This window comes from Cuculus canorus, chromosome 3 (genome assembly GCF_017976375.1).
Source record: "Cuculus canorus isolate bCucCan1 chromosome 3, bCucCan1.pri, whole genome shotgun sequence".
NCBI lineage: Eukaryota > Metazoa > Chordata > Aves > Cuculiformes > Cuculidae > Cuculus > Cuculus canorus.
In genome coordinates this window covers 49,155,294-49,175,010 of record NC_071403.1, presented here as the reverse complement: position 1 = coordinate 49,175,010, position 19,717 = coordinate 49,155,294, and the positions used below count along the sequence as shown (strand labels likewise).

The following is a 19,717-nucleotide window of genomic DNA, read 5'->3' as shown; positions in this document are numbered from 1 at the left end:
ATGAGTCTTTCAAAGAAACCAACTGCTATTTATTATACATGTTTATATACAACTTTCATTTTCCATATTATTAGCCCGAAATTCAATAAAACAATATGAAGGGGCCTCAACATTGTAAGCATAGTTTTTTTGATAAGGTAAGATCTTCTATTACAGCATTTGAGAAAGTGAAATCTTCTATGCATCTAATATATAAAGAGTCTTTAATATACATAGAATAGAAATATATCTTGTTGTATTACTACTGTTACGTAGCCATTTTTAGTTTCCTATGTATTCATCAAGAAGCTTGTTTTGTACTACTCCTGAAGGTATTATCAACCAGCTATTCAGTCTTAAAAAAGATCAAAAAGTCCAATTTTCTTTTGCTTCAACACAATGCTGTGCATCACCATTCTATTCGGTAAAAAAAGAGTCTTTTACATCTCAACAGTCATAGGTATTGTTGAAATTCTCATCAAGCAAATGAGGTGAACAACCTCAAAACCAAGCATCTCCACCTTCAGTAAGGGGTTTGCCATGGCACATTGCTAGGTATGTGAACTGAAACTAACATATGTAAAATAAGAACCAAAGGTGTTTCCACAGGGAGGTGTAAGAAAAAGGTAGAAATTGCACACTATGAGCAAAATGAAGTATTCAATGGTTACATAAGCAGCAAATTTTGCTTCCTAGCACTTCATACGTAAGTGCCTGAACTTCTTTGTATACCTATGAAACAAAAATCAAACACCAAACATTTCATTCACAATAAAGCAAGAGCTTTCCAATAAAAGAATGATTCTATCAGAAATGGTAATTTTTAAAACCACAAGTCAGTCTATGGCTAAAAGAACAAGGACAAAACAGATGGTCATCCTACAACATAAGTTTGAAGGAAACAAAATACAGAGAAGTGACACATCTGTCTGAAAAATTACTTTCTGCTTTTGCAATATAAGCAATATATATTTTTAATTAAAGAACTATATTAAATAAAATATGCTTGCCTTTAGTCATACTGCCTTTTTTATTCAACAGAGCACCAACTGTTAGATTTGCTTATACTATGATATTTGTCACAACTCCATGCATTACCCCTCTCTGAATCAACTACAGCATTTTCAGGACAGGAAAACAGGACTTTGAGTTATAGCTTCCCAATTATGAGACACAGTCTGCACAAGACTTCTGACTACACTAGCTCTGCTATGCCCTCAAATTGTATCCATCATTGAAAAACAAACACAGAATTGGAATTTTGGCCTTACTGAACACTATTTAACAGTGAGATGACATCCTGAAATTATTTTTCATTCAGCTAGGAGACAGAAAAATATCCCAACAACTTAAAAATGCAAAGCAAAAAATAAAATGTCTTAAGCACGGTCATTTTTCTTTGCAACAGACTGCTGTCACAATTAATAATTTGACATGTTTGAACAGTTACTTGCTCAAAAAATACTAAGAGAATTTTAAATCATCAGAATATGCCCAGAAAAGTGCCTTAAAATTCATTGTGATAAGAGAGAATGACCTTCCACAGGTTCTCAAGAGATAAGCCCGAAGAGTAAGATGACCAGAAGATAGACTATGGTAAGGAGGGACATGTATGGATGAGCTGAACCAACCAGTTTAAAGGAACTTTCATTTTTGAAACAGAACAGAATTCAGGGGAAACAGACCTCACTTAGTAGCAGGCACACTTTTTTTTTTTTTTTAAAGGAGGATACGTTGTCCAAAGTCAGTTTGTTTAGTAGTTCTTGATTTCTGTAATTATAATGGCTATTAATACAAACCAGTGGCAGTAGTTAAGAGGACAGCAAAGCGTCTGTTCTCCTCTACTCACTCAAGAGCAGAGAAGAGGCAGAAAAGATTGTTACTTTTCTAAACAGGCAGTGGGATGTGGGTGACAAAGTGCTACAGTGAATAGGAGGAAGTTAAATATGCTAAAGATGAGTAGGGTGAAACATTAAGATTATAGAGATGGTAAAATTAGGGATCTTTGACAAAGATGACAAATAAAAAGCTTTTATTTATCAAGGTCTTTCAAAAGATCCATCAAATTTTCTAGGCACAATTCCAAAACTGTTTATAAATTGAACCTGTAAAACAGCAGGCTTTCTAATCATGCTACAATCCTAGCAGACTATCCTGTCATTAAATACTAATCTTCCTCTCCAGAAGCACTCAAAGAAATATGTTGATCTTGCAGATAGGCTTGAAGGTCAAAGCCAAATTCTGAGGAACCAAAAAGAAAAGCATCTTTTTGAATCAAGTAGTGCTTCATTTGTAGGAATATCACACTTCACTTCATGGTATGGAGATCTATGGAGATGTGTTTCTTACTCAAAATCTCACATATTGCTTGACTGAAAAATTTACAAAAAAACCCAAAGAAATACAGCAAAACTTACCTGTGGCTTTGGAACAAAGGCTTGACCTGGAATTACAAAACAGTTTTCAACAGTGCAGAGATGCTGAGACATGATGGACAGTCTGCTACGTTGCTTGTCTCCCGGATTAGCTGTAAGCCTCTATTGAAGAATCAAAACATTTAAATCAGTGAAATGGAATTGACCAGTTACATTAAAGCTTAACTTTCAGTATAATCAAGGCAAAGATAAAATTAAAAAAACCCCGTTGTTAGGAATTGATATCAAACTTTATGCTCAACTTGTCTAGGTTTTTTTTCTCCAATGTAGCAGCATTCACTAAGGTATCATGCTAATTTACGGCCTCAGTCCTGCAATCACATACACATGAAAATGAGCTCCTTCAACAGCCCAGAACTTAATGAATGCCAAGAGAATTTTGTATGGGCAAAAGAAAAACCTAAAACTATTCTGACTGCTGGATTCAAAACAAACAACAACAGCTTACACCAGTATTCTTGCAGTCTTTCTTCCCACTGTTTCTCTATCAAATATTACTGGTTTTCTCTTTCAACATGAAACAAACCTCCAAAAACTGAAAATCAGATAGAAGCCAACATTTCTTCATTATTAACGGGTCTACGCTTATAATATATGCAAGAAAGCTGGATCTACTTTACATAAATTTAGAATATTTAAGTGCATTTAATACTTCAAGCTGAATTTACTAATTCTCTGATATTCCCCAAAAATTTCTTACAAAGATTATCAAAAAAGTAGCCTGGACAGAGGTTTCCTACACTTTCATGATCTGGTAAGAAACATGTTCTCTGTGTTTTGCTAGGACAAATAAGATTTAAATGTAAAAAGTCACCAAGTCTCAAATGGTAATAGACATTACGCTAAGTATGCAGAAACAATTTTGAAGATTCTGATTCTTATTTGCTACTACTTTAATAAAAAATAAAAGATGAAAACCAATTTGCAGGATCTGGTAACATCTTTACACCATGTAGCTTCAGATTAAAAGTCTACTCATGAAATGTTGCCATGCCTTTTACAACAATCCCTGAAAAAGAAAATTAAACCTATTACTGAAGTTGTGGGGGTTTTTAAACAACTCTCTGGAAAGGCAGTTTTAAGTATCAGCATAGAGCAAATAAAATCCTTTTCAAAGACTTTTCAGAAAGGTCAGTCATTCGTTTTGCCTACATCAGCATTTAAAACTATATTCATTATTGTTTCAGAAGAATCCTACTAAAAAAACATCCACCACCACTATTATCCTCTGAAAAAAACCAGGCCGCAATGTCTAACAATGCAATCAGATATGTGCTTCCTTAACCTCTGCAGTGGAAATGAAACAGACTCAGTGACAATGCTTGTTGTCCTTCCAATGCCAATTCAAACAAGCCAGTCCGTATTTCCCACAAAAACAATCTAACAAGTCTCAGGCAGTTAGTTCCTGCTTCTTAGCTACAGAAGGGATAACTAACAACATTCACCTCTGGGCAGTAACATCCTAAACCAGTTAAACCACATCAGCAGGAATATACCTGTGCATGGCACTGCTGCTCAAAGAATACAAAAATACTGAGAATATACTCATAGAATAGAATCATAGAATGGTATGGGTTGGAAGGGATGCTTAAAAGTCATCTAGTCCAATCCCCTTGGAGGGAGTTGGAACATCTTCAGCTAGATCAGGTTGCTCAGAGCGTTGTTCAACCTGACCTTCAGTGTTTCCAGGGATGAGGCTTCTACTACCTTTCTAGTTAACCTTTTCCCATGTTTCACCACCTCCATTGTAAAAAATGTCTTCCTTATATCTAATCTAAATCTAACCTCTTCTAGTTTGAAAACATTATTGCTTGTCCTATCCTAAGAGGCCCTGCTAAAGAAATTATTTCTAGCTAAAACTTAGACCCTATACTTCTGTAACCTGGCCTATTTTTGTAGAGGTTTTTCCCTGTCAGTTCTCAAAATTTTCTTTGTTCCTGCTTTTAAAATACAGACCGCATCTGCAATTGCACTAGGTAAACCATCAGCTAACCAGGTAACATTTTTGCATCTGCTATTAATTTTGTCTTTTAGCAAGGCATGAAGCAAAACAAAGATTCTGAAGCCTAACCTGGAATACGATCAAGGTGACAGTTGACATCTCTTGAATGCTGCTCATCAACCACTCTCAGTGACTACCTCAGAAAGAACCACTCATTTTGTTTTTCAGTAAGCTATACCATACAATTGTGCTTTTCATAAACACATATTAAAACCCTACTATTAATGAATCTGCAAAATCTGTCATAGGAACTAACCTACATGAATAGTTGGACTGGCAAAGTTGACCATATAAAGGAATATTAAAAACATTTTAGTGCACAAGCCACTTTCTGCAAAACAACATTTTTTTAGAATATAAGTATTTATATCTAACCTATATTTTCTTCTGTTTGCTGCTCAAAAATCTGAATTATTTTCCACTTTATTAACACCTTTTGCCTAGTGTTCTAAATAGACAGCAGTGTCAAATACAAAATGATTAAGTATTCCGCTCTTCTAACACGCCCGTCTTCTAGATATCTAACAGTTTAGCACCCTACCTCCCCGCCTGCAGATCACGTTGGCAGAGCAATTAAGGCAAACTACTCTCTCTGCCCAGTTTTACTTAAAATTAGAGATTGGCAAAGACTTATCTTAACTGAAATATGACTCATTTTAATGGAAGTTAATGAGGAAGTACTTGGCTCAGGTGGCAGATTTGAGGTGAAACACTGAGAAATCTGGGGCACAAAGTAAATAAAAATTTTATGAGCTACAGAGAAACAAAATTATCTCCTCAACACTTGAGCGCAATTTTTACTTCTGTGGATATCTGGCCTATCCTCCTTAACAAGCCTCAGAATTCAGCACATTATGTAACTGTTGGTTTTCATCAACACTTTTAATCATTTTAATCAAATCATACCAGAACCGAGTAATCTGTAGTACTATGTCTATACTGACCTAAGTCATGACAACACAGCTGTGCTAGAAGGAAACAGAAAAGCTGGGAAGTACCACCAGCGAGAAAGGTAAAGGTACTTTCAACCTGTTAAACTAGCAAAAAAATAGCTTGACCACAAATGAGACAGCATGTTACTTTGCTTTCTTACTGTTACTATCAAGTTATCCTTATTGATGGAGCACATGGTTCCATTCCATGGCAGCATCTTAACTTTCTGCTGAACTTATTGCATAAACACTGAGACTTTCTTTGATATGAAGGCTCTTAGTTTGGAAACATCTAGTGACAGCTAACTTAAGAGTGTAAGACATTATCCTTTTCAAGAATATAAATCCCCAGATACATAAAATATCAGTAGCAATGTAATCATTATCTGCCTTACACGGTTCTCTATTTATTTGGTACTGAATATGTGTGTATATGCTAAAGTACAACGGTTAACTTCAGAGGGCCAGTATAAAGGGAGAGATTTTGATCACTGTCCTTTCTCCTAATCACAAAGCAAGACAGTCTCTGTCAAACAAGTTTTTCATGCTATTATAACAATTATGAAAATGCAAACCAGAAATTAGGAACAATTTTGTCTTCAGTGGAAGATCTGTCTTTAAATAGATATAAGAATCAAGAGATCCCACACTGTAAACTCAACAACTAACGCTGATTCATTGCATGACCTTGAGCAATGTATCATTCAATCTCCTAGTGTTTCTGACTTCTCAGCTTTTTAAGCACAAGGAACTTAAGAGCGCATGGTATTTTGTGTCTCATTGAGTTACACTACGTGCAGAAGCACTATAATCTGGCACGTCACCAACGGTGTATGCAGCTGGTTACAGCTATACAAACTACAGAGTGTGTTTATGGCCTCACTCAGCATTAGGCTATTTCTTCACTGCTGTCACAAAATTTTGCATCTTCGCCATCATCATGAGGTTTTATACCATAGTCCATTAGCCATATTGTGCAACCAGGTATAATCTCAAACGACATGAAGTCCTTCTGGAAAACAGATCTAGATTTTTTTAATGCCTGAAACCACATGAGCTCAGAATTTAATAAATGTTTGTCCCTAATGTTCTCCAGAGCCACCTACTGGAAATACTCTAGAACTTGTCTGGAATCTTGATTGTAAGGCTAAAGTAATGACAACAAAATATGGTTTTCTATGATCCTAAAATAACAGCAGACATTTAAAACCAGAACAGTTCTGTGGAATCTATTCATGACAAAGACTTCATGACTTCAGAAAAGTACAGATTAAATACCTCAAGGAAATATATCCTTCCAGAAGTACAGATTAAATACCTCAAGGAAATATATCCTTCCAGAAGAATTTTTTTTTAAATAGTATTTCAGTGCTATGAAAGGATGAGGGTAGACAATCAACTCAGCATTAAACTTCATAATTTACAGCCACACAAACTAAAAATTAAACTGTTTCCTCTCTTTTAAAATGCAACTAAGACTGGTTTTGTACTTCTAAACAAAAGGTTTATTGATCAATTTAGCATCTTTAAAATTTAGGGTAAACAGTAACATCTCACCTCTGCAACTTCCTTCTGGAAAGTCAACGTCATTTGTGTCCTGCCATAAATAAAAGGTCCATCCTTTTTCGAAACATTTTCAAGCCATTTGATTATTAGAGGGGTTGAAACACTGAAGGGCAGATTCCCAATAATATGTATGTCTGGTGGCTCTGTTAACATTTGATAGAAGATAAACAACTGTAAAAAGTTTTGGGCAAGATTTTGCCATGAATGAACAGGTATGTAAGAAAGATACATTCATAACAACCTCAACTTAAAACAGGAAAACAATTTTTATCATGCCATGCCAAAATTATGCCTTTCCATTTATACTGGTCTTACACTGACAAAACTGCTACTATTCTCAGTAATTAGTTGGAAAAGAGCAGTTAGGTTTGGTTCTCATTTACATTTGAATGAATCAGTAGCTTTCAGCTGATAAGCAGATTTCAGCTGAGCTACTCTAGAATAGCAAAACTGTAAAACATCAAAACCACAATAGTGTTTCCGTGATTTTATACTATGGGTATCAGGTACACTCATCTTTTTGCCCAACATGTTCCTCCCAGGGGCATTTTACTGAGTCTTTAATCGTGAAAGCAATCACCTAGCTCAAATGGGACAGAGCTCTCCTTCCACACAGAGTCCTTGAAAATCAAAAGGTCGTAGGGCAAGTACAAGACTTAGCCATAAGGAGTAGTATGTATACATCGCTGGTCACAAGTGGTGTCCCCCAGGGCTCAGTGCTGGGTCCAGTCCTATTCAGTATCTTTATCAATGACTTGGGTGAGGGGATCGAATGCACCCACAGTAAGTTTGTGGATGACACTAAGCTGGGTGGAAGTGTCGATCTGCTGAAGGGTAAGGAGGCTCTGCAAAGGGATCTGAACAGGCTGGACCGCTGGGCCGAGGCCAATGGCATGAGGTTTAACAAGGCCAAATGCCGGATCCTGCACCTGGGGCAAAACAATCCTATGCAGTGCTACAGAATAAGGGAAGAGTGGCTAGAAAGCCACCTGGAGGAGAAGGACCTGGGGGTGTCAATCGACAGTTGACTGAATGAGCCAGCAGTGTGCCCAGGTGGCCAAGAAAGCCAATGGCATCTTGGCTTGTACCAGAAATGGCATGACCAGCAGGTCCAGCGAGCCTGTACTTGGCACTGGTGAGACCGCACCTCGAATACGGTGTTCGGTTCTGGGCCCCTCACTACATGAAGGATGTTGAGGCTCTGGAGCGTGTCCAGAGAAGAGCAATGAAGCTGGTGAAGGGACTGGAGAACAAATCTTATGAGGAGTGGCTGAGGGAACTGAGGTTGTTTAGCCTGGAGAAGAGGAGGCTGAGGGGAGACCTTACTGCTCTCTACAACTACCTGAAAGGAGGTTGTAGAGAGGAGGAAGCTGGTCTCTTCTCCCAAGTGACAGGGTACAGGACAAGGGGGAATGGCCTCAAGTTCCGCCAGGGGAGTTTCAGACTGAATATCAGAAAAAATGTTTTCACAGGAAGGGTCACTGGGCACTGGCAGAGGCTGCCCAGGGAAGTGGTTGAGTCCCATCCCTGGAGGTATTTAAAAGATGAGTAGATGAGGTGCTCAGGGGCATGGTTTAGTCGTTGATAGGAATGACTGGACTCGATGATCCTGGAGGTCTTTTCCAACCTTGCAATTCCACGATTCTATTGTTCAGTACATATGTGCTGTACAACATAAAGCAGGCATTTTATTAAAAGGGATCCTTATGTTTAAGCAAGAGTGCAAGAGAAGCAGAAAAAAGTGTGTCGTTTCTAGGATACCACAGCATGATAAGATGAATAAGACATTGTAATATAAAATTCAAGCTGTTTTTCTGGCACACTTATTATGCACTTTTTAGGCTGTGATACTTCTAGCATATTTGTGACATTGCACATCTACCAGAGATGGCTAGATGTTCTGAAATCCACCAGCCTTTCAGATTTTCATATAGCAATAATACAGCAAAAGTATACCTTACTTTTAATTAGTTAGTTTCAAAGACAGCAATGACTTCTATGTCTGTTCAAGAAAGGTTCATTTTTAAAAACTGCTCTGTAGCTTCATACATGCATTTGCTTGTGGTTTTCTTTTGTGAAGCACCTACTTTTTGCAATGTGGCAAATATGGCAGGGAATTTTTCAAAATGAACATAATGTGGCATGGCCTTTTACATCCTAAATCAGAAAGCAGTTTACTGTTCTTCAGGCGTTACAGACAGTAACTCTACCTTAAATTAAGAAATTTGGAAAAGAGCCCTGGGATGTTATCTCTTATTTATCTAATACTATCACATGCTTTAAAAGCAAGGTGAAATTGAGTCCTACAAGAACCTCAGATCTGAAAAAAAAAATAGCTCTGATTAGATTCTACTTTTGCCAAAGATATCCAGCCAAAGCCAACACAATAAGAAAAATCAAATTTTGGTGGCTTACCAGCTTCTTCAAAAAGAGGAAGAAGCTGGGAAGACAGCATACTGTTTGACTTGCTTTTATAGTTTCCAAGAGTCATTACTGTACGGTCAAGACTAAATGCAAAGCTCCTCAATAATGTTGACTAAGGTGAGTGTCACACAAATTCCACTGGTTTGTCTTAGAATGATGATTCTTGGTTTCCTTCTAGAAAGAAAGAAAGTTAGCTTGCCTCTCCCTCCCTACTTTCAAAACGTACCAGAAGAGGGTAAACCCTGTACTGGATGAACTCCAACTACACCACCACACTTAAGACTAACTCAGAAGCCTAAAAAAATGAAATAACTCAAACCCAAATACTAACCGTCTGCCCAGTCCTTTTTTAAGTGCTTTGGAAAAGCCTTCTCTATCTTATACGTCAGAATATCTCCATGAACAATGCGCACTTTTCCTGGAGCTGCTTCAGACAGCATCTGTTTGTAAGCAAGAAAGCAGAATTCAGTGAACATTAACCAAACCGATTTCCAACTTCAACCACAGCAGGAAAGAAACCATTGCTATATATTTATATTCAACATACAAAAACGCACAATAGCAGTAAAAACCGAGCACACTAAGTATTCACCTTCATAAAGCAAGCACTGAGGACAAATTTTAATGTACGATTCTGTAAATGCTTACTATTCACAGCTGTGGAATTCTTAATATGGAATTTAAACTTAAAAAGACTGCCAAGAGTCTCTTCAACAAGGACAATTAACAAACTCTATAACAGGACCCCACCCATTTAAGTAATAATGCAAGCATCAGGTTTTGAAAAGTTTTTAGATCCACTACTCATGGGAACAAGGCTCACACTGTTTATTTTGTTAGTATTAGCCATATGTGATACAAGGCTGCAGAAATATTCAGTCATTTATTCTTTTAAGTAAAAAATAGGGAAAAGATTCTCTTAATACTACTTGTAGTAGTCTGAACTCACATCATTAGAAACCAAGGAGTTCCCAAAAATGAGGGAATGAATACCTAGCAGTGAAGATCTCAAAAATGTGTATCCTGTTACACGTTACAAAATCTACTCTGTTGTCACCTCCTCTATCCCACTTCTGCAGCTTATCTAGTATTTAATAACCCTAAAATGCAATTCAGAACCATCTGTATGTACTGTGATGAAAGATTCCTTCATTTCTGATGTCAGTTCACACAATCAAAACTTACTTTTTCTAGTGTTATACTCATCTTTTCTCTTACAGTATGAAAGTATGCAAAAATAGCATAATTCAAAAGCAAAGTCAACTTTTACAAACATGATACTTAAGGATATTTATCATTCCTAAGTCAGAATAATGAAAAATGTCTTAAAGAACAATTTAGCTTTAACCAGATCAATAACCAGATAAGTAGTAGTGGCTTAACTACTGAAATGAACTGGTCACCACTGTTAGTTTCATTTTCAATCTGAATTATGTTAACAAGCTAAGTGGCAGAAACAGCTTTCACAGGTCTCTGAGCCAAAGGAAAATGCTGCTTTCTCATGCTGTTCACAAAATGTTTGCATGAGTTTAAGTAAAGATTTATTTTGCTGTCAAAACAGCTACACTTTCTGCAGAATACTAAGAAAAGCTTACCAAAGTCTAAGAGTTCCTACATGTTTTAAGTGCAATTATTTCCAAACAGAAAAAATTAATCTAACCTCAACTCCATGCCACTTAATATTATTTTTCAGCATTACGCTAGCAATTGTATTGCATACAAATTCACTAATCTGCCACAATATGTCAAATCTTTCTTTGAAGCTGTTATAAATGCTGAAACAGGATCAATGCAAGATCAATAAAGTCAGAAAATAGCATAAAAGTAAGCAGACAGATGCCTACACAATAATGGATTGTTAACAGATATTGGTTTTTAATAATGGTTTTCATGTCAAGGAGTTTGAGAGTTTTTGAGTACCACACTTAACGTAATTGAGAACTACATTTGATTTGTGAGCAGAAAATCATAGTTGTATATTTCTTATTTGAAATAAAAACTCAGAAACCCACTGAAACGTTCTCCATTTTAAGGCCAATGTGTGAAGCAAACACAGTTCTAGGAGCTCTTGTGCACGAAGCATGCAAGCAAAGTGATTCTCTACCATTATAAATCCTCTTGTTCTTCACATACAATCAAAAGGCCACAAAGAAAAAATGAAAATGGTGTTTCTGGAAGAACTCTATATTCTCTCCTCATAGATCTTTCCAGCCTAACAACTATTAGGGCATATGGCATAGTGAGATTGTGATTCTTTAAGAGTGAGACAGAACCTCAGCCTGCATGAACTCTGCACACATATGTTCTTCACTACATTTCAGTATTGCAGTAAGGAGGATCCCAACTTCAGTTTTGTGACAGAAAAACAGTTAATGAAAAAACGCTGAACACTTTACATCAGTGATTTTACAAGTATCTAAACAGACATTTTTAAGTAATAGTCCCCAATTCTTATTTTAATTTCTGACATTTTCTGTTACTCACATCTCAACCCTTCTATAAGCATTTGATTTTGATACAGCTTTTAATGGGAAATCAGAAAAAAACCCCAAGTATTACAACCCACATTATCACAAAAGAAAGATTCATTCTTTTATGTACCATCTTATTTGGAGGGAAAAAAACAATACCAAATTTAACACTAATGCATGCAACATATTTCTTGCTCACTCACATCCAATGTTACTGCGTTACAGCATCTACTTAATAATCTCATTCAAACATATTTTTCTACTGAGACAAGGTCCCTAATTGAAAATAATGACTATCACTAATTCACTTGAACAGTAAAGATAATTTAATTCTAAGAGCTCATTTTAGACCTTGAAAAGTATACTTTTATTCAATTTGTTGTAGAGTAGCTGTAATCCGCATTGAACTATATTAACTGCATAGATGCATTCAACATTTTATATGCTTTAAAGCACAGTTATTAGTATTAAAGTGAAAAATAACGTTCAGCTTTCAAACTATCGTTTCACCTCCATAGACAGACCTTTAAAGCAGCTGAAATATCTCAACCTGAAAAAAACCAGCCACACCTTAATTCAGTTGCAGGATCAGGTCCTGAAGAGCCAACAGGTATTTACATGAAAAGGCATACGAGAAAGCAGGAGTAATTAATTGCTATACTATGCATTTGCATCTTCAAGCCAATGACAACTCTGATTTAAGCCAAAGAAGAAAACCTATTTTCAGTGCCGAGATCTCAACACAACACATGGAACCTTTCTGTTTTCTTAAAGTGTTCTTATTCAACATTGTGAATACATTTATACAAACTATTCTCCAGCTGGTACCTGCAATCCTGGAATAAATCGAGCATCTTTTTCAACTAAAAGGAGTTGTTGAACACCAGCACTGAGAATGGATCTGGTAATTCCTCCTGGCCCAGGGCCTACTTCGCAAACATGGGCATTTTTCAGATTGCCAGCTTGTTTCACTATCTTGTCTGAAAGACACAAAGACAATACTAAGCCTTTACTCTCCAAGAAGATCCTGCTTACTAAGATAAACTCATTGTTTATTGTTTAAGCACAAATGTGTTTATCTCAGAACAGACACAAACAGTGACACATCCCCGTTAGAGGATCACATGCCTGCTAGGCTGCACAGAATTCAGATTTGTTTCATACTACATGACACGCTCAATCATTTAAAAAAAGACAATTTAAAGTTGAATGGCTTTAACATACATTGTTCCTCATTACAGAATCAAAAATCAAAGGATTATCTATCATCTGTAAATGAGCAGTACTATCTTCCTCCTGCAAGTAAGCCTTTGTGTTCAGCATCCTGAAGTCTCATAACTTATCCTTACAAAGGTATTTCACTACAGTACTTCTGTTTCAAGGAAATTTAGAAGCAAAAAAGATACTATGAAATGCTACAAAGATCACAATATGTATAGAACAATTTTATGAGGGAGGAGCCGGAGTAATGTAAAAGTTGGAATACAGGCAACCGGTAGTTATAGAAAGTGGGGCAGTTGGAAGATGAGGAAAGAATACCTGTATATAAATGGAAAGATACTACATTGGAAGGCAGTACAGCCAAGAAAGAAAACAGAAAAAGAATTAAAAAGGATTGAAAAAGAATTAAAGTGAGGATTAACAATGTAGCTAATTAAACAAAGAGATCCTGAAGAGGCACAGAGGGAGAAATGCCAAGAGACAATACCCTGCTCACTCCACAACTTCTTAAGTATGCAATAAAAACAAGAAACCTCTAAAGACTTGTTTACTTGTAAGGTTTTACTAAACGCATGGAGATATTTTTATTCTAGGGTAAGAGTCCAGGTATTCAGGAAGTGGAACTCAGTTTCATGCTCATATCTTAAACCTTTATCAACCTGAATCTTCAAACGTAATGAAATAATCAGCTACATGAAGCTGAGCTGTAATTACTACAGAAAAACCCAGCCCCAACTAGGACAGTAAAGAAACTCACCACTGATTGAACATTGACATCTTCTCACTCACCACTGACATTTATAAAGAAACACATTTTCTAGAAATTTACTAGTAAAATAAATTAGTCTAAGCTAAAATTCCTTTTAAAACAAAGTCTTTAAAGGTTTACCATTGAGTTGTCATGACTTCGACAGATGCTATCATGCAAACATCATCTCTTCGCTACAATATGGATTACAAAGAACACCAAGATATGTGTTTTATAGTAGCTAAAAATATAAAAATAAAATATTTAACCTGTCAATCGCAAATCCAGTAGAAAATTCTGGGAAAGTTGTTTCTGTGCTTTAAGGCGAAAGAGTTTAATGATCTCTCCAATGGTTGGCAAGGGAGGCAGATGGAAAGCTGCCACTTTTCCTGGAGCAGCCATAAGACAAAGCTGTTGTTCCTTCCTCCTAAAGAAACATTGAAAAGATGACTCTAGTAAATGCAATAGATTCTAATACACGTAATATATATACTAAATCTATGGACTAAGACATGACCTACACATCATTACCTAAGTTGTAAATTTTAAATCAGGATTATGACTATTGCATGCATTGATTATGCTAAGGATGTATTTGTGGGCTTTGGGCAATAATTTTGTATTGTAGCTTTGCCAAACCCTCTCACAAATGTTCAATGCCATTGCTTTAAGAATTAATTCATTAAGGACAATTTGCTTGAATTCATAGGATCACATAAAGGCAGAATGTATTTAATTAAAAAGTGTCCCTGAAGAAGAATTATTTTTTTAATTACTGAATTACCTGCTTTTCTAAGTAGAGGTAAAAATAGGAATCTCAAGTGTAAACAATGGCATCATCTAATTCTAAAAAAACTCGATTCTTTCAGCCAAGGGAGGTGATTTTCCCACTCTACTCTGCACTGATGTGCCACCTTGAGAACTGTGTGCAGCTTTGAGCGCCACAGAATAACAAGGATATAAAGCTACTGGAATATCCAGAGAAGGGCCACAAAGTTAATGAAGGGTTTAGAGAGGAAGCCATGTCAAGAACAGCTAAAGTCTGTTCAGTCTGAAGAACAGTACACTGATGGGAGACCTCATGATGGTCTATAACTCCCACACAAGAGGAGCAGGAGGAGGGAACAGGCGCTGATGTCTTCTCTCTGGTGACCAATGTTAGCACCTGAGGGAATGGCAGGAAGACGCGCCAGGAGAAGTTTAGGTTGGATATTAAGAAAACATTCTTCACTCAAAGGGTGGTGGAACACTAGAACGGGCTCACCACGGGAAAACTAAAGGCACTAATGTGAAAATATTCAGGAAGCATTTGGAAGCCCTCAGACACATGGTATGAATTTTAGGGTTGTCCTATGGAGGGACAGGAGTTGGACTCCATGATCCCTGCAGGTCTCTTCCAACTCAGGACTTCTATGATTTTAACTTTCAGCATTACCAGACAAAACATTTCACTGCTCTCCGCTCACCCTCACCAGCCCAGGCCTCACACATTTCAGCATGACTGTCAACTAGCAGACTTGGTCACACCATGCTCTGGCTGCCCGAGGAGAGGCTATTCTGGGTTTCAGCAGCCTCACGACAGGGCTCGAAGGGGACAGAGCTGTGGTGAGACCACAGAATCATAGAATGTCCCGAGTTGGAAAGGGCTCACAAGGATCACCGAGTCAAACTCCTGTCCTTGCACAGGCCAACCCAAAAATTCTTACCATATGTCTGAGGACATTGCCCAAATGCGTTTTGAATACTGTCAGGGTTGGTGCCGTGACTATGTCCCTCAGAGTCCCGTTCCAGTACTCCACCACCTTCTGGGTGAAGAACCTTTCCTTAACATCCAACCTAAATCTGCCCCCGACGCAAGGGCCACGCGAGCAATGCCCATGGGCCAGGGGCAACTCAAGGCTGCCAGCACCGCTAGCACCGAGCCGAGCGAGACCCATGGCCCTCCCCCGGGGGCAGCAGAGCCACCATCTCCCCTGCCCGGGACCCACTGCCCTCCGCCGGGGGCAGGAGAACCACCACCCGCCCTACGCGGTGCCCTTAGCCCTGCAGCGCCCCATCCCCGCCCACCGTAGGGCGGTGACTCGGTAAAGCCCCACCCATATAGAGAGCGCGGTCTCAGCGAAATCACACCCATTGATGAGCTCAAGCCCCCGCCCCGCCCACAACAGACCACAAGAAAAGCCCCGCCCCCTTGTGCCGTGCCCCACCCACAACAGAGCCAGGGGAAGCCCCACCCACTTGGGCCCTGGGGCGGGGGTTCATGGGGACTCCGCCGCTCGCCCCACCCACTGGCGTCTCGCGCCCCCGCCCGCCCGAGCAAAGGCGCCGCAGCGCGCGTGCTCCCCACGGCAGAGGTTGCGCCGCGCAAACGCAGAAGCTTTCAGCGTGGCCACGGGAAGCTGAGGCGCGCGAGGTCTAAACGGAGGAGGGCATGGAGCGGAGATGCCGCACGGGATGGGACGGAGGAGCCGTGCGGCCGCTCACGCACACTCCTTCTTTCTTTTGCGAAAGAGAAACCGTAAACGTAGCACCCTTTATCCGCGCCGCGGTTTCTTACGGTGCAAAGTGGGGGAGCTAACCCGGAAAAGGAAGTTCGTCTTCTTCACTGGCCGGAAGCGTCTCTTGACGGGCGCGTGCGCAGCCGCGCGTGCCGGGGCAAGGACACTCCCCCCATGCGCGGGCTCCCACGGGCCGTTCCGCGGGCGCATGCGCAGCCGCGCGTGCCAGGGCAAGGGCGGTCCCCACGTGGTCGCCCATGGGCTGTTCCGCGTGCGCATGCGTAGCCGCGCGTGGCGGGGCAAGAGGGGGGCTGTGGTTTGAGGCCTGGGGTGTATTGATTGCTCCCTCGACCACGTGGAAGTTTAAGAAGGGCAAGTGAGGGGTTTTATACCTGGGGTGTGGCAACTCTTTATGTCCAGCGAGAAGCTGGAGGGCAGCCCTGTGGAAAGGAGTTTGTGGATTATGGCCGACAGCAATTTGAATGTGAGCCAACAGGGAGCCCTGGCACCCAGGACGGCCAACCCTGCAGTGCATCAAAGGACGGCATTGCCAGACGGGCGAAAGAGGTGGTGGTCCTGCTTTACTTCTCGCCTAGAGTACTGTGTGCAGTTTTGGGCACCACAGTATAAAAAGGAAATCAAACTGCTGGAGAGTGTCCAGAGAAGAGATGCAAAGCTGGTAAAAGGTCTACCAGGATAGTTGTATTGAGGCAGTACAGCTAAGAAAGAAAACAGAATAAGGATTGAAAAAGAATTAAAGTAAGGATTAAAAATGTAGCTAATGAAACAAAGAGGTCCTGAGGAGGCACGGAGGGGGGAATGCTGAGAGACAATATCTTGCTCACTCCACAACTTCTTAAGTATGCAATAAAAACCAGAAACCTCTAAAAACTTGTCTGCTTGTAAGGTTTTACTAAATGCATGGAGATATTTTTATTCCAGGGTAAAAGTCCAGGTGTTCATTTTTTACTCATTTTTTAATCAAATTTATGAACTGTAAGAGTAAAAGTACTACTTTTGCATTTCAATGAATAGCTCATATTTTATATAGACATATAACTTCTACCTAAAAATTACTCTATAATTTATAAAGAAACACATTTTTTTAGGAATTTACAAGTAAAATAAATTAGTCTAAGCTAAAACTCCTTTTAAGAAAAGTCTTTAAACGTTTACCATTGATTTGATGAGCAGCTGAATTCACTTAGTCTGTTCAGCCTGGAGGAGACTGAGGGGAGACCTCTCTGCAGTTTACTTCTTCCTCACAAGGGAAGAAGGAGGAGCTGATCTCTCTGGTGACCAATGTTAGGACCTGAGGGAATGGCAGGACATGTGCCAGGGGAGGTTTAGGTTGGATATTAAGAAAAAGTTCTTCACCCAGAAGGTGGTGGAGCACCGGAACAGGCTCCTCAGGGGAGCGGTAAAATCACCAACCTGAAAATATTCGGGAAGCCTTTGGGAAACGCCCTCAGACACAGGGTGTGAATTTTGTGGTTGTCCTATGGAGGGGCAGGAGTTGGATTCAATGATCCCTGTGGGTCTCTTCCAGCTCAGGTGATTCTGTGATTCTGTTCTGGTTCTGTGGGTTAACAGGACCGCTTTGGTAGCTCCGGTCAGGATCGGAGGCCTTTCCGTGCACACAGTGTGAACTTTTCAGAACAGTTTAATTTGCCTGCTGCTCCTCCAGCTGCCTGGGAGAATTTTTGCTGTGCCTGTGCAGGCAGCCCAGGGGCATGTAGGAGCTGCGGCAGATATGGACCTGAAATGGCAATGACCCTAAGTGTTTGTTACAACAACAAAGGTGATTGTAGGCAAAAAATCCCATGTTGACAGTCATCGTTGTGGTTTTGGCATAGTTTGTTTGTGTCTGTGGTAACTTGATTTGTTTGACAGCCTTTCAGTTAGGTAGAACTGTTACCTGCAGGCTCCAGGAGTAGGCACGTGGGTGTTGGTGGTATATTTTCAACAGACATGTAAGTCAAATGGGAATGCAGGTTCACAGATACTGAGATTGGTGTGGTATTGGACTTATATATTTATTTACCATGGAGGTTTTGTTTTGTTATTTTTTTTGTTTTTTCCTAATTTGAGCAAGTCCATTTCTAGGCCTTTTTTCTGCTAGTCTGGATGCTGCACAAATGTCTGGTTCTACTCACTTCTGTGTATCTATAGAATGACCTAAGAGTGATCAGAACCTGTATTCCTCTTGATTTCCTTTGAAAATATGAATACGTACGTGTTTCTGTATATCAACATTTTTCTGAGTGGAGCCATGTGGCACCATGTATCTTGATCTTACAGGGAAATTAACATTGAAAAAAATAGACTTAATAATAACAATGTGTAATTACATTATATTAACTGAGTAATTGCATGTTACAACAGAATTTCAGTTACTATATACTGTAGCAACATATAAGTACATCTATTCATGTATATGTGCATGCATGTTTATATTTATGTATATATTCTTAAAGCATTGTCCAGTTTAACTCATCTTAAAATTCACTGGTAGCATCAGAAGCCATTTTGTCAGAGTATTTCAGCACAATATTTTGTCACAACGGTTTATGGAATTTCCTGTCTCTACAGCACTTTTGAACAGTTGTTGTATTTTAAGGTTCTTTTTCCATTTTGCCTTTATAATTCCATGCTTGATGATTATTATTATAGTGCAAGTAGATGCTCAGAGGATGTTTCTAGAAAGCTAAACAGTTACTAAAGAGCCAAAAATAATCAAGGATATTGTTAGGTAGGTATAGGAAAATGAAGACATTAAAGAATTTGCAAAAAAAGTAATTCCTCACTCAGGATAAATAATGGGGGTAATCATAAATAGCTTTGTGCATCAGGCATAGTTTCTGCTATGAATAGCCTGTTCTAGTTAAATAATAACAACAGGAGCAGTAATGTATTTTAATGTTGTCATGTGAAGAATTAAGCAGAAGAAGGTTGATGCGCATCAGTGTCTCTTGACAAATATGGGTTCAGTGGTGTTCTGAGATCAATTGAGTTTATCACAGTTGCAACCCATGCCTGTGAGATAAATATGTGTGCAAACATTAGTGGAGTAAGCAGGAAGGAATAAAATGTGAAGGGGGCACATTCAAAGAAAAATTAAAGTAGATCTAATTATGCAGTCATTAGAAATGTAGGGAGCTTTGCAATTAGTGTCAATAAAAAAAGGAGCTGGCCTAGGATTTATTTACATATGGTGGAATATTGGAATGAAATTTCATGGTTCTAATCTTATCTGAAACACAGGAATTTTAGTTTGTGAGGTATGAAGTTATTTGTCATAATATATTATTTGAATTTAAAGTCATTATAAATGAAATATAAAATGTAAGCTCCATCTGTTGGTGAAAATGTGGGATTTCAAATGATGTACTACTTTGCTGAATTCCAAAAGGGCTTTATAAAAAAACTAATATAATGGTG

At 38.9% G+C, this 19,717-nt stretch overlaps 1 protein-coding gene across 5 annotated transcripts in view; it reads right to left on the bottom strand.

Annotated features, from left to right (window-relative positions):
• Positions 1-16,492, bottom strand: part of TFB1M (transcription factor B1, mitochondrial) — a 28,714-nt gene extending 12,222 nt beyond the window's left edge. The window contains exons 1-6 of one of the 5 annotated variants that reach the window (XM_054062019.1): positions 16,358-16,492; positions 14,048-14,205; positions 12,638-12,789; positions 9,670-9,778; positions 6,906-7,057; positions 2,397-2,516 (exon numbers count right to left, since the gene is read on the bottom strand). In XM_054062019.1, the coding sequence (XP_053917994.1) occupies positions 2,397-2,516; positions 6,906-7,057; positions 9,670-9,778; positions 12,638-12,789; positions 14,048-14,180 (666 nt within the window). In that variant the 5' untranslated portion in view covers positions 14,181-14,205; positions 16,358-16,492. Of the gene's footprint in view, positions 1-2,396; positions 2,517-6,905; positions 7,086-8,256; positions 8,580-9,669; positions 9,779-12,637; positions 12,790-14,047; positions 14,206-14,562; positions 14,581-16,266 lie in introns of those variants that run through there. The other 4 variants (XM_009570360.2, XM_054062018.1, XM_054062020.1 and 1 more) reach the window with 4 other exon arrangements.
• Between the last annotated feature and the right edge of the window lie 3,225 nt (positions 16,493-19,717).